General features: G+C 48.0%; 1 protein-coding gene across 3 annotated transcripts in view; it reads left to right on the forward strand.

Moving 5' to 3' along the window:
* The window catches only part of SYT1 (synaptotagmin 1), a 1490427-nt gene that overhangs the window by 748831 nt on the left and 726662 nt on the right, over positions 1-14934 (forward strand). For all 3 annotated transcript variants that reach the window (XM_069629284.1, XM_069629282.1, XM_069629283.1), the window contains exon 4: positions 4817-4951. In XM_069629284.1, the coding sequence (XP_069485385.1) occupies positions 4817-4951 (135 nt within the window). The remainder of the gene's footprint in view (positions 1-4816; positions 4952-14934) is intronic.

Consider the following 14934-nt stretch of genomic DNA (forward strand, 5'->3'; position numbering starts at 1 on the left):
ATATACGTTGTTAACCAAATGGTAAAATATTAGCGCCAATATAAAAGATTTCACAACAAAGCACTGAATTGTTTTTTTAATTTTATTTATTTCACTGTATAGCTTTACGAGAACAGAGAGAAACCATGATTTTCTTTTTAAGACGTACGTTACAGCTCTAAAGTGTTTATGCATATTTTGGTTTTGTCCATATCTTTTAATTTAGATGTATGAAGTTGTGCACTTTCCGTTTTCTCTATTTTCCCTTTCTGCTGTAATATTCTGACTATATCCCATTTTGCTCTGTCGTCATATACTTAAAAATGCACACATGCTCTCAAAGTTTAAAACGTTGACACCATTCGCTTGGCTAAGCGGGAAAGAGCATGTAAAAAAGATGCTGGGGAAGGGGCAGATTCGGGATCAGAACCAATGTTAGCACTCTGGTGGTTGGTGCCAGCCAATCAGGTGGCTATGAATGCAGGCTTGAACCACCGGTGAAAGCACGCATTCCATGCAGCCTGATGGCTGGCACCACCCTCTGCCATCTTCCCCCCACCCTCCATCCCGTTTTCTTTCTTTCTTTAATTCCACCACACGCCCAACTCACCTTATTTCCGGTGAAGCAGCACTTGTTGCTGCAGCCGCACCTTCTGCTCTGCTCAAAACTTCTAGCATGGAAAGGGAAGAGGGGCTTCGTATGGATCCCTGCCTTCCATTTCCATGGCAGCCATCTTTGCAAAGTATTTTGCTTCATAAAATGGGACGCCACGCCTGTCCTGTTGTACAAAGAAAAATTCTTTTTTTTTAACACCCCGGGTTATCGCTTTGGCAACCCATGGTGCTGATAGTCATAAGCCCCCATTCCAAGGTCTGGAACGGGGTTTAACAGCCCAGAGCACTCGTTACCCACCATCGCTTTTGTACGGGCCGATAACCTGGACTGTGTAACAGTTTATTGAGAAGCCACCCTCAACACTGGGAGTTCCTTCCATCCACACTAAAGTGGTTATGCAAACAAATGTTTAACATATTCTTTTTTTAGCCCTATCTCAGACACATATCAAGCCCCTTCGATCCCTCTCCCCTGAGCTAACAATGAGCCAAGAACCAGGCCGGTGAATGGGAATTATATTGGTATTTATTTAAATTAAAAGTACTAGAAATTAGAAAGGAAATGTCGGACACCACTTTTTCCGTGGCACAACACAATAACTCAGCATAAAAACATCACAAAAGTGTGTTAACAAGAGCAAAATCACAAATCTTCACTTTCTGCAAATTTCACTTCACAAAAAAATTACACTGATCAATCACGAAGGCAATTAAGGTGTAATGTTGTGCAATTTTGATGTTCCTGCAGGCTTAAAAGGCTAGCAGTAGGATTTCAAGATTGGTAATTATGATTTCACCCATACTTTTGATTTAAAATAAACACAGGGTAATGTATCAGTTTGTTTTTCAAACCCCCCCTTGCTTTGGTCTATGTTGGGAAGTTAGACAGAAAAATGTGAATACTTTGGCGGATTTGGGATTTCAGACCCCGCTTACTGAAAGGCCTGTGTGGGGGAAGCTGGGTTGGACTGATTTAAGAACAAAGACACCCCTCTTCCTTAAAGAATTTGTAGTCAGCTGGACAACAAGGATTACCCAATACATTTATAGGCTATAGTTTTCAGCACACGCTGGGAAGTGAGCTTTGTTAATTTCGAATTTTAACCAAATTCACCACGTAGTGTTATGCAAAATGGGTAGAAATGTTTCATTAAATAGTTTTGGTTAAATAGGTTAAGGACCCACACAGTTTTGCCCCCTGCCCACTACAAAGGGAAGGGATTGAATTCAAGCAGACTCCTCCACATTTTGCTCTCCCAGGGCTCAGTTCTACTTACATAGCTAGCTTCTGTTTAAGGTTCAGGAAGGCCAGCTGCATCTAAGGACACTCTGGAAAGATAGGGCACAGGTCTGGTCACTCCACTCTCAAAGATGCCTCCTGCTCTCCATCATAGCACCCAGTCAGCTTTCAGGCCTTCCTAGGAATAGACAGCTCCACCCAGATGCACTCTCAGCAATCTCCTCTGGTGTCTCCTTACAGCTGTCAGATGGTCAGTTTCATCAGCCTTCCTGATAGTCTGTCTCCTCTCTGTCCTGACTTTCTGTATGTCCTCTTTCTGTGTGTGCAGTCCCCTTTATATAGCAGCAATGACAACACCAATTTTACAATCTTGGGGAAGTATGCTGCAATAATCCCTGCCACTAGGATTAGACAGATACCCTTCTCTCTCCTCCCAAACCCAGCCTCCAAGTCAGGATTGGTGTAGGGGTCTGGTGCAACATATGGCAATTCCTATTTGTAAATGCCCTTTGTGCTCCTTTTAACTTTTTGTCAAAAACTAGTTATGTATCACAGCTTCATAATTTTACTAACAACTTCCATACTAAAGATATTTTCCGATTCAGCTAATCATGGAGAATTAGCTAAGACACTCACCAAATATGTACCATGTAGCATAGCCATGTGGCACATTTCTGCTGTTTCCATAAAAAGCAAAACAGTTATGAATATGTAAGTTATTAAGCATATCCCTAATTTCATTATCCACCCGCTCACCTACTCTCACATTTGGAACATGTTCAGGTCAGCCAGAAACCTAGTCTAACTGGTCATTACCTGGAAATTACATAAAAGATTGAGAAGTAAAGGAATGAAATCAATCCAGCTTATGGTTGCTGAGAACAAGGCCTAAATGATAATAGTCCTTTTAAATTAATTGTGCATCTTCATGTGAGACAAATGGCCCTCCACTTGCCTTCCGGCCATTTGTTTTCAATGTGTCAGCCTGTATCCAGAGATTTTTTTTTTATCAGTCTCCTTTGTGTTGGAAGCTTGCTCTTTGAAGTGGGTGCCCCCATGTTCACACATATTAGTCAGGCTCCAGCCATGGGTAACTTTTCTTGAGGTCAATGCTTTCAGAGCCAGCAGGCCTGGAGAACACTGAATTTTGACACCTTTAGCAGGACACTCTATTGCGGTTGGTCATTACATGGGGGATGTGACATCCAGGTTGGAAGTTGGATATTTCCTTGAGAAGTTTTGCCCACATCTAGCAAAAGGGTCTGCCTAGGGCTGACTCTTTCCATGAAGACAAAGTGGCTTTTCAAAATGTCACTGGAGTTTTGTGGGTGAAACCATATATTGCTTTTTGTCAACCCGCACATCATATTTTGTTTTCCTGACATTTTTCTGTGAGCAGTGATACTTTAAAAAAACTTTTTAACTGCTTTTACCTGGGCAAGCCATTTTTTGTCAATGTTTAAAAATACTGTTTTCGATGTGACAGGGATATTTGATTCCTACTTCTTTTGTAAATGTAAAATGTTGCTTATCCATTGGTAATTACAGGTAGGCCCCTTTCCACATTGGCTCTTTAATTTTACTTGAAAAACAAAAGCAAAGGCAAGGCCTATTTTGTTTCAGTGTTGCAAATCTTGCTATTCATATGAAAGGGACCTTTGTTTGGGGCCTTTAAATGCACCCCACAGCTGTCCCGGGAACAGGGGTTTAACGACATAATCAAGGCATATTTCAGTGCCATGTAACAAAGGTAGACAAAGCTCATTGGCTTCCTGACTCGCTATTCTCAATTAAATCGTGTTGACAATGCTGAGGATGCTTCATCATTGCAATCTGCAGGCACACCGCTCACTCATCAACAGCACCCTACTGTATTTAATTACTCAGACATATTTAACAGACCTTCCTGCATGCTTCCTTTATTCCTTGCATTGTATTTGTGTATTATGTTTGTGCAAAACGTCCCCATCTGTTGAACTGAAACTAAATTCTATCACATTGAAAAAAAAAACACTGGACTGTACCTAGTACTAATTTAACTGCTTCCATGTCCAGGCACATTTGAATGATATTGGTTCAGCCTGGCCATTCTTATAGTCGCAACAAGAACATACATCAGAGTGGAAGGGTCACTTCAACAGATGTGTCCTTTGGGATAGCATAATTTGACCTTTCCTCTCACATATCTATTCACTGGAAATGCTTTTGACATGAGATGCTCCCCTATGGCTGTCATTAGATTGAATCGCATAGACGAATCATTATTATCTGTGGTGATGCGCATAGTGTTACTGCATGCAGAACTAGATGTAACGTTTGCCAATGTGCGCTCCTTTCCCTTTAATGAACGTGTGTCCTTGCATCTTCAGAGGCATGCTCATCTGTTCTGTGTGTGCTGCAACGAGGAAGGACAGAAAATGGCAAGCATGTTTAATATCAAAGAGCAAAACCTAAATGGAGTTCACCAATTACCAGTACTCTCTGCTTTGTTCAGATGCGGAATGGCAGCTGAGTGCTTGCGCAATGGAGAGGAAATTGCTCTTTCAGAGAGTGGCCGCTCTTTCTAGCGAGACCTAAAAACATCACAGCAAGAATTGCTTGGTGCTTCAGTCTTTGCTGTGAATTTACCTCCATATGTTGTTTAAAAGCAATCACACATAGAACTGCTGAAAATGTGATTTTTCGGTAGCAAGTCAGAGTGAGAAACTGACAAAAACCTATTTTTGTATATGAATAAACAGTTTCGTAAAGTTTTCCTTTTGGGTTAATGGTTGGAATTGGATTGAGAATTGCATTGCATCCATGCAGGCTAGAAACTGCACAATGGACAACCAGAACCTATTTAAAAACATGTTTTTCGTCCGAATAACAGAGCTTATTGTCATCCAATGCTTGCTTCTTATTGACTCGTCAGCATGCGCATACACTGGTTTGTATTTTTGCTGAATGAAAATTGAAGAAAATCATGTTCCCTTTTTTCAGAACCTCAAGGATGATGAAGATGACGATGACGCAGAAACTGGTTTGACAGACGGGGAGGAGAAAGAAGCGCCAAAGGAAGAGGAAAAACTGGGAAAACTCCAATACTCTTTGGATTATGATTTCCAGAATAACCAGGTTGGAAAATTGATGCAATATTCTTAAATGCTTAAACTGTCTGTAGGCCCTCACAAATAATCTCTGCATTACATTTTCATAAATATAGTATAGATAGCGCACATGTTGAGGGGTAATCGTGCAAGTCACAAGTTCGAATCCCCGACATTGCAGACTTAACCCCTCTTTCTTCTGAGGTCCATATGTTGGGTAATACTAATGTGTTATTAAAGCATTTAAGGAAATTGTGCATGACGAGCTAAACAAAAGACTAATATCATCATTATGTACATTGTTTCACTCCCTAAAAGCACACCCAACGCATTATTGTGTTTGGACCGCAGACATTTAGGAATAGATTATGCTGCCAGATTATGCTGCCCGCAATACTATGGCCTCGCCTGGGGTTGATTCCTAAACGTATGCCACCTAAAAGGGCAATGTTAGATGTACTGCACTCTGACAGGGTACTTTATGGTCCTGGGCTAGACATGATTGCCTAACTCGGTATACATTTGGTTGGCATTACCTTTGGGACTATCCAACAATTATAAAAGCTCCCGCCACCCTAAAAGTGAAATAGTCATAATAATCATATAGGAACTGGGCTAAAAAAGATAGACTGCATAAAGGTTGTGGTAACATGCTATTCGAACTGTGTGTTTCAACTAAATACGATTTTGGTTTGGTATGCTATCTAACTCAAGTATAATGTGCTTGAGGTGTATACTATGTCTTCATCATACATAAGAGGGGAAACTTTTCTATGTTGGTGTCCTGTCCTATAAATACAGAGAAGACGATAATCAGGAATTATGGCATCACAGCACTACAAGGTGCGTTTGATTTTCGTAGACACCTTTCTAGGGAACTTAGTATTTTTTGACATACTTTGTTATCGGAACTACTACGAAGTTAGTCATTTGGCGATATTTCAAAATACCAATTCATTTCCTGTAGCAAAACAGTGTATAACTGGTCATGGATATACACATTTGGTTTTGTAAAAACAGAATTCGTTTCATATATTTGCAGCATCCAACTTATTTGTTCCTGGGGTGAGGAGGTGGGGGGGACTAAGGATCCTTTGAAGAAGAAATGGAATTGCCTGCTGCAAAAAGTACAGCCACTAAGCTGAATGTAATTGTCCCCTTCCCCTCCCTTTATCCTAGTCTTCATCACTGCCTCCACGCACTGCTCTGCATGCATGTTGGGGGTCTCTGGGTGCCCCCGTTGCGTGCCCGCGAGCCCCAGCATGCACAGATGGGACACCAACACGTCTGCACGCTTCGGGCTCCCCGGTCGCTCTGACGCGGCCGGGAACGCCCCGTTTATTTAAGGCGCACGCGGCGACGTGCAACGTCACGCCGCCGCGTGCGTATCCCCTCACGGGGCAACGCCACACTCCTCCTTTTTCGGGGAGGAACGATAACAACAAAACACATCAAACACATTACTACCCACACTGGCATCTATAACTCGCAAGCCCCAGGCCCCCATTTATTAACAGCCTCCCGGATCCCCTTCACTCCGGAGCCCAGTCAATCGGCCCCAGCACATAGTCTCCGAGGTAGGCAGGTCTCCCTCGCCCAGCCCTCTGGGGGTACCTCCCACCTACCTCAGTCGCCGGACTCCCGGCCGCCCCGGTGTCTCGTGCTGGTGACCCCACGAATTCCCCCCAGGGGGTGTCTTCATCCGGGAGGACCGTCTCATCCGGGTCAGGCGGGAGTTCAGTCCGAGAGTCCCCCAGTTTCTTGAAGAAGCTCACGTTCCGGGTGACGGCCGACTTCCCATCCGAGGCCGTCACCATCGACCCCTTCACCGCCACTACGTCCAGCGGCTCGGGCTCATATGGAAGCGAGAGTTTCCCATGAGGATGCCGGTTCCTAATCAACACTTCGTCGCCCGGTTCCAGCCGCTGCGGACGAAGGCCCCTCCGTAGATTTTCCTGACTGGTCCTTGCCAGCCGCTCCGCTTCCACCCGTTGGTCGTCTATTACCCCGGGTACTTTCTCCTGCACCTCCGGGAGGAGACCTCGGGGGCACCTGCGGAACAGAGCCTCAGCCGGAGCCACCCCAGTTGAAGCATGTGGGGTAGTGCGGTACACTCTTAGGAACTGGTATAGCGCCCGCTGGAGAGGCTGACCTTGTCCCTGAGCTATCCGGAACGTCTTGTTTAATGTCCTCATCAGCCTCTCTGCGTCCCCGTTCGCGCGGGGCCACAACGGGGACACCTTCCGGTGGGCCACTCCGCAGCTCTCGAGGAATTCCGAGAACCTCGCGCTCTGGAATGGGGATCCATTGTCCGAGCACAGGGTCACAGGGAACCCATGGGTGGCAAAGATCTTCTCCACAGCGCCCACCACGTGCTCGAAGGCCACCGACTCAACGAACTCCACCTCCGGGTATCGCGAGTACTCATCGACGATGGCTAGGAAATGAGTACCCACGGCAGTGGATCCGAAGTCCGCATGCACAACTTCCCATGGGCGGGTCCCCCGTGGCATTACCTCGATCTCGGGCTCCCGTTGTACTGGGGAAGCCGCCTGGCACCATACACAGGCCGCTACGAAGTTGTCCACCTTCTTCTCCAGCTCGGGGAACCACACCTTCAGCCTCAACCTCGCCTTCGTTTTGGCGGCCCCTTGGTGTCCCTGGTGCGCCAGGTTGATGACTTCGTGGACCTTGGAGCCCGGCACCACCAGGCGATCACCCCGCAGCAACAGACCCGACTCCGTGAAGGACAGTTCATCCCTCACCTTCCAGAGTTGCTCGAGGGTCACCTTGGCCTCCTGCGTGCGCCCGGCCACCAACTCCAGCACGGTCTTCCAGGACCCCGATTGCATTGAGCTTCGCAGGATGCGGAAGCATTCGTCATTGGCTGCTGCGGTCTCCAGTTCGGGGAGCGGCATCGCATTGGGGGTAGCACTCTCGACCACCATGCTCACGTGATCATCGGCCTCCTCAGCACACGACTCTTGGGCGGGCCCGTCCCCGCCCACCGGATGCCTGGACAGGTAGTCCGCCGCATTGTTGGCCCCTGGCCTGTAGATAAGGTTAACGCCATATTCTAGGAGGGCCAGCATCCATCGCTCGATCCTGGCTGGTGGTTTGGAGGAGGATCCGGCCATGATTGGGATCAGTGGTTTATGGTCTGTTACCACTGTCACAGGTCTCCCCAGCACATATAACCGAAAATGCCGGCAGCCCCACAGAACCGCCAGGGCCTCTCGCTCAATCTGAGAGTACCTCTGCTCGGTCTCGGAGAGGGCCTTGCTCGCATAGGCCACGGGCTTCATTCCTCCGTCTCTGCTCACCTGGGTGAGGACCGCCCCAAGGCCAAACGGGCTGGCGTCCACAACAATCTCCGACTCCAAGGCAGGGTCAAAGAAAGCCACGGTGTCCTCCGCTGTTAGTGCACCTTTGATGTCCTCGAATGCCGCCTGTTCTAACGGGCCCCACTGCCAGATAGTGTCCTTTCTCGTCAGAGCCCTCAGAGGTTCCGACCTCGAGGCGAGATTCTTGATGAATCGCCCGCAGTACGTCACCATTCCGAGGAAGCTCCGCACCTCTGATGCGGACTCAGGGGGTCGTGCTGCCCTGATGTCTTGAACCTTCTTGGGGTCAGGAGACACCCCGCCCTCCTTGAAGATGAACCCAAAAAACTCAATGGTCGGGCGGAGGAACTCACACTTGTCCTTGTGGAGGGTGAGCCCCAGCGATTGCAGCCTCTCGAGAGTCCTGGCTAGGCGTTTCAGGTGGTCTGATTCAGTCCTCGCAAAGACCAGAATGTCGTCGCTAATGTTCAGGACGCCCTCCAGGTCTGCGAGAGCGCCTCGGATTAAGTTCTGAAACACCTCAGCTGCAGACGACACTCCAAAGCTCAGACGCTTGTACCTGTAGAGTCCCCTGTGGGTGGTGAAAGTCGTTATATAACGGGACTCTGGGTGTAGAACAACCTGGTGATACCCAGCCCGTAAGTCTAACTTCGAGAAGAAACGGGCCCCTTGCACTTCCGCAATGATGTCATCAATCGTCGGGGTCAGGTGTCGTTCTCTCCTGATAGCCTTGTTGGGCAACCGCATGTCCACACAGATTCGGACAGAGTCCGGTTGTTTAGGTTTCCTCGCCACGACAATGGGGGATACCCAGGGTGTGGGGCCCTCCACCTTTTCAATTACGTCCAGGTTCACCAGGTTATCGAGTTCCTTGTCCACCTGGTCCCTTAGATGGAATGGGATCCGCCTGTGCTTCAGGGCTATGGGCTGTACCGACTCGTCGGTGTGGAGCATCACGGGGTCGCCGTTCATCCTCCCGATCCCTTTGAAGATGTCAGCATACTTGTCGAGCAGGTCGTTGATGTCCTCCAAGTATACTGAATAGGCGAAGCTGACTATACCAAGGGCTTCCGCTGCCGCGCAGCTGAGCAGGGTGTTGCTGCTCACCGGAGTCACATAGAAGCGGGCCCTGATCTTCGACCCGTCGTGTTCCACCTTGGCAACGAACACCCCATCGAGTGGCAAGGGCTCCCGCCCACCAAATGCGAAGATACGGGCCCTTGGTGTCGCCAGTCTCGGGGCTGGGTCAAGCGCAGCATAATGTCCTCTCGCCATGACATTTACAGAGGCTCCCGTGTCGACTAGCACAGGGACTGGCGAGCAGTTAACCTCCACGACACACCTCGGCTGTCTTCTGCTCCTTCCCTTGAGGACCTCCATGCTGGAGACGAAGAAGATGTTCTCCTCATCCTCCTCCTCCTCCACTTCTTCTTCCGCCGGGGCCTCCTCTGGTTCCACCTGTTCCACCTGAGCTACCCTCGGCGGGCGGTACTGCCGCGGGGCCCACAGACGGGGCTGCCCTCTCGGGATGAGTACAGGCAGAGTCGCCCTGCACACCCTCGAGAAATGGTCAGGCACCCCACAGCGTCCACAAACTTTTCCTTTGGCCATGCACTCCGATGAGTGGGGGAGATCATATCCGCATTTCTGGCACGATTCTACCGGCTTCCCCGCTCTGTCTCTGGGAGGTATACCGGGTTTTCGCACCCCTCTGCCGCCCCGCCAGATGGCGCACACCTCCTCCGGTTTCGCCGGGCGGGAACCGGCCTCCATTTTGTTGGCTCGAGCCTCCGCCACCTCATGGCACCTCCCGAGCTCCAGAATCCTGGCCAGAGTGAGTCCGGGCTCTCTTAGGACTTGTCGCCTCAGCTTGCCTGACGAGCACGCCTGGATCAGCATGGTCCTTATCATGTCCTCCGCATCCCCCCACGCACACCCTTGTGACAGGCGGCGCAGGCGGCCATAGAAAGTGTCAAGCGTCTCCTCTTCCTTCTGTTTGGCCGACAGCATGACGAACCTTTCAAAGTCCACGTTGGCAAGGGGGATGAAATGCGCCAGGAGGGCTGCTTTGGCCTGATCATACGTGTTACCCGCTGGAGTCAAAGATTCAAAGATCTCCTGCACAGTCACCCCTGCGGAGTATAGCATTGTGGCCACCATGCTGTCGTCGTCCGTGACTTGGGCGGCCCGAAAGTACATATCTAGCCTTGCGATCCATCTCCTCCATCGTGGCCCTAGACTGGATGGAGGGCCCGTAGCATCAAACTCCGGAATTGGCTGCAAGGCCGCTTGCGCCCTGGCTTGGGCCATGGCCAGGGGTGGTGGTTGGATAGGAGGGGGGGCTGCACCCACCGGTTGTACAGGCAGTCCAGACGTCGTCGAGCGTGGGATGTACTGTGGGGGTTTCTGCTGGAACAGGTCTGTTAGATCTTCATCCTGCGACTCCTCCGAAGCCGTGGCAGTCGCACCCTCCAGGGCACCAGGATCACTCCTAGGCGCAAGCGCACAGGCACCCTTGTTCCAATTCTAAGGGCCGCAACTTGCACCACTCCCCACACTGCCACCACCCACGTGATGATGAAAGGGTTGAAGGAGAGTACCTTAAGGCGCCTGGTGTCCACGTGGGCCGCAGAAGCTGGAGTGTCGTCCCCCACGTGATGATGATGAAGGGGTTGAAGATGGTCCTGAAGAGAATCCGTGAACAAAAGTCTCCAAAAATTGAGCTATAAAAGGAATGGGCTGAGAAGGCCCAGCCACCTCAGTCCATCTTCCAGCTACAACACGACGTCACCGCCTGAAAATTCACCAAAATGACAAAATCTTGGCATGGGCCTGCAGGTTATACTGCCTGCAGTCAATTGATCCAAAAATTAGGTTTGGATTGTCTTCCTGCTCCAAACCGGAGCCGTTAGAAGACTCTCCACCTCGTGGGCAAGATGGCCGCCAGCCGCGTGTGGTCCGCGGCCTCGGCGTGATGCGAAACATCCGCGGATGTTTCACACGAAATGAAAAATTACTCCGGGATTGCGCTCACCGCCGGGCCCGGGCATCCGACACTCGTCGCCACTGTTGGGGGTCTCTGGGTGCCCCCGTTGCGTGCCCGCGAGCCCCAGCATGCACAGATGGGACACCAACACGTCTGCACGCTTCGGGCTCCCCGGTCGCTCTGACGCGGCCGGGAACGCCCCGTTTATTTAAGGCGCACGCGGCGACGTGCAACGTCACGCCGCCGCGTGCGTATCCCCTCACGGGGCAACGCCACAATGCATATGTTCATGTGTTGCTTTCACCCTTGTCACACATACCTTTACAATGTTACAATGTTCGGGTATTTAAGAAGGAACATACCTAGACGAAGGAGTCTGCGTCAAATTACAAGTGTGGCACTGATGTTCTAGTAATTAGCACACCAAGCACTACCTCTATATGTCGTCATCCAGTGAAGAATGCTGTCAGCAGAATCTGCCTTCAGCATTGTCGGCTCCTCTCCAGAAAGACCTCTTTTCTCTGCAGAATGTATCTTAAGAATGGGGCCCTATGAGCAATGGACAGTGCCCTTGCTTACACTATTACTGTGTACACCATCTAACATCCAAACAAAAGAGGGCTAATATAACAGAATTTAATGTAAAAAAAGGCCATAAAGCCACTGCAGTTCAACCAATATCCATGTAGATTGTTAAACTGCCGTAATCATGCATTGTTCTGTGTTTATCACAGTTGCATTACCATTGGTCCAATTTATTCCAGTTGGAGCAGTTTTATTTTTCTGTTCAGGACCAGGAATACAAAACATTCCCAAAGCTAACTTGCCCTTGTTGTGTAGTTATTCCTTACTCTGGAGGGCGGATGAAAGTGACACCTATCTGGAGGTTATTTTTTGACCAAACGAAAGGGACACCACCTGGATTTTCAAATGTCATTATAATCGGAGCACATTTATTGTACTAACAAGCAAGCAAATACTAGATATTTGACACAATAGGGACCCACGCACTGCCACTACCCATCACATGTGGAAAACTGAAAGGATCCATCCTCCCCCCCTTAATCCTCAACCTTTATGAGGAACAGCTCAGAACCCTACTGGCCCCAAACAACCTCTGCATCTACCAATACACAGATGGCATGCAGCTCTACATCAATATATTCTCCATGGAAGTCATTCACAGACTGAAGGTATGCCTCACATTGATCCAATCCGCACTGTCAAATGCTTACCTGAAGCTCACCCCTCCAAAACTGAATTTCTATTGACCAGGTACTCCAACACGTGACATCCACGCTTAGATCTCCTCTATGAGGTTTCAGGGCTTCACAACACAGCTGGCCAGCTGTGCCAAGCCCATGGATTTTATGGCAACAGACATCTCTCCATCAAGAAGCACACTGCAAGGAAGACACAAACTGCCTTGTACCAACTTTCACTCCTGTGGAAACAAAGTCTCACATCCCATTAAACAACTTCAGATCTTCCGTCCAAGCATTGGTCTCTTTCCACCTGAATGTTGGCAATACCCTCCTGGAAGGCATGCCTGTAGCAGCACTGGCACCCAAGAAATGTGTCCTACATGTTTTTGCATGACTCATCAAAGGTCTCTGCATATTCCACCATATCATCCTGACCCCAATCAAACTGCACTGGCTCGTGTTGCAAGCATATATCCCTCTCAAATGCTGCAGAATCATCTACAAGGCCATTTCCCTCAAGATCCCAAGCTACTTCGCTGGCAAGCTCAGCATTTCCAGAGATCTCCAATCCACCAGAAGGCAGAACATATGCGTGGTTGAACTCCACCAATGCTGGAAGGATAGAACCAGAAGACACGCCTTCTCTAGCTATGTCCCAGGCTCTGGAACTTCTTCCCATCAACACCAGGCTCGCACCATATGTTTACATTCCAGGTAGGAGATCAAGACCCTCCTCCTCAAGGAATACCTACTACCAAACCCTTGGTCCTCACATGGTCCACTCCCAACTTAGCCAGCGACTGGACAATATGCTCCCCTCCTGTTTCCTGCCCTGGTTGGTTGTAGATCCCTTGCTAACAAGTCACCCCCCCATCCTCTCCATTGTTTTCTCCCCATGTCCTTGTACTTTTCCCTTGCGATCTGCTTCCCTCACCATTAACTTCCCCCTATGCCTTGTAAAGCACTCTGTTGCTTCCCAAAGCTAGGTCTGCGCGCAAGAAATGTCCTAATATTAATAATAATAATAATTTGAAAATAACTAGTGCAAGACATATAACAGGAAATCCCCCAAGTTTAAACATTTAATTACACAGTAAATAAGGCTTTTAACGTTCTTGAAACCTGTGTGATTGGGTCATACTGTATGTAAACAAAGGTCTACGTTTATTTTAGTCACTTAAGATGTTAACAACATGTTTTGGCCTGCTTTGTTATAGGCATGTCTCTAATAGTACTTGCTCCGACTAAGAACGTGTGGCTGTATGTGAACACTGGCCCTTTATTACTCATAATGTTGTTACACATTGCTAAAGAAACCAAAAGTGAAGGTTAAAAACCCCCGCTGGTTTGTCTTTTATACAATAACTTATGGTATATTATGGTATATTATGTTGCTCAGATTTATAACGCACACGTACACCTGACTGCATCTTGGCGTGAGTGTAGTCACAGAAGTACAAGTACAATAAGTGATCACTCTCCATTGTGGGTCATTTTTGGGTCATGGGTGGTGCAGTGCATGGCTCGTCTAAACTACTGGAGCATATTTGCCTGTTTCAAATAGGTTTTGCTATCATTTTTTGTACACAGGCTCTACAACACTTAAGCAAGCAGGCAGACCAAAGGATACCCACACATATAAGTGGATGTATTTATTATTATATTTTAATAATGCATTTCATCAACACCCAAGAGTGACAAGTAACAATGGCTGGCATGCGACAAGGTTCTGTTTGCTTCCCTGCTTGTGCGTAATAAATGGAGGTCAAGGTGCTCAGAAATGAGACATGTTTTACGTCCTCACTAGGCAGGCCCTTTCAGAACCTCATGGTTCCCTTACTTGTTGAATGATTGAAATTGTCCAATCTCAGACAGGAACATACTAGTGCATCTCCTCTGGATTTGATATGAAAAGCAATGCGTTTTTACACTTATATATGTCCATTCATCAATAAACATGGACAACAGACTCCAATTCATGAGCCTACTTGTTGAAGTGTTGTTACCATTGCTAGATATTGGTACACATATTTATAGATGTTACAGCAATGCACAACAAGTGAGTATATTTGCCCCTTTTCTTTCAGAAGAGGTTTGTTTTCAGAAGACGAAATACTATGTCCTAATTTGGCAGGTTGGGCCACTGACACAGCAATGTGTTAACACTCCTAGCATGTACTCCAGTCTCCCATGGGGTACTCAGTCTATCAAGACCATTAGCAACACAGTGCTTGTGTCTCTGAATCTTTAAAGTAGGTTGCATTCAATGACGCTTGCTACTTATGGTACGCTTTTGTAAGGGTTGGGGGGGGGGGCATCACGTTCATTCTACTGTACTGCTGAAAAGACACACAGACATTTCCAAAGATGTCTATTGACACACCACACATTTCTGCATGCATGTTAATCATTTTTAATTGCAACATTCTTGCAATAATTAATCTTTAAATTGAAGCATTAAAACACTAACAAGGAT

Source organism: Ambystoma mexicanum, chromosome 12 (genome assembly GCF_040938575.1).
Source record: "Ambystoma mexicanum isolate Mex_15411 chromosome 12, UKY_AmexF1_1, whole genome shotgun sequence".
NCBI lineage: Eukaryota > Metazoa > Chordata > Amphibia > Caudata > Ambystomatidae > Ambystoma > Ambystoma mexicanum.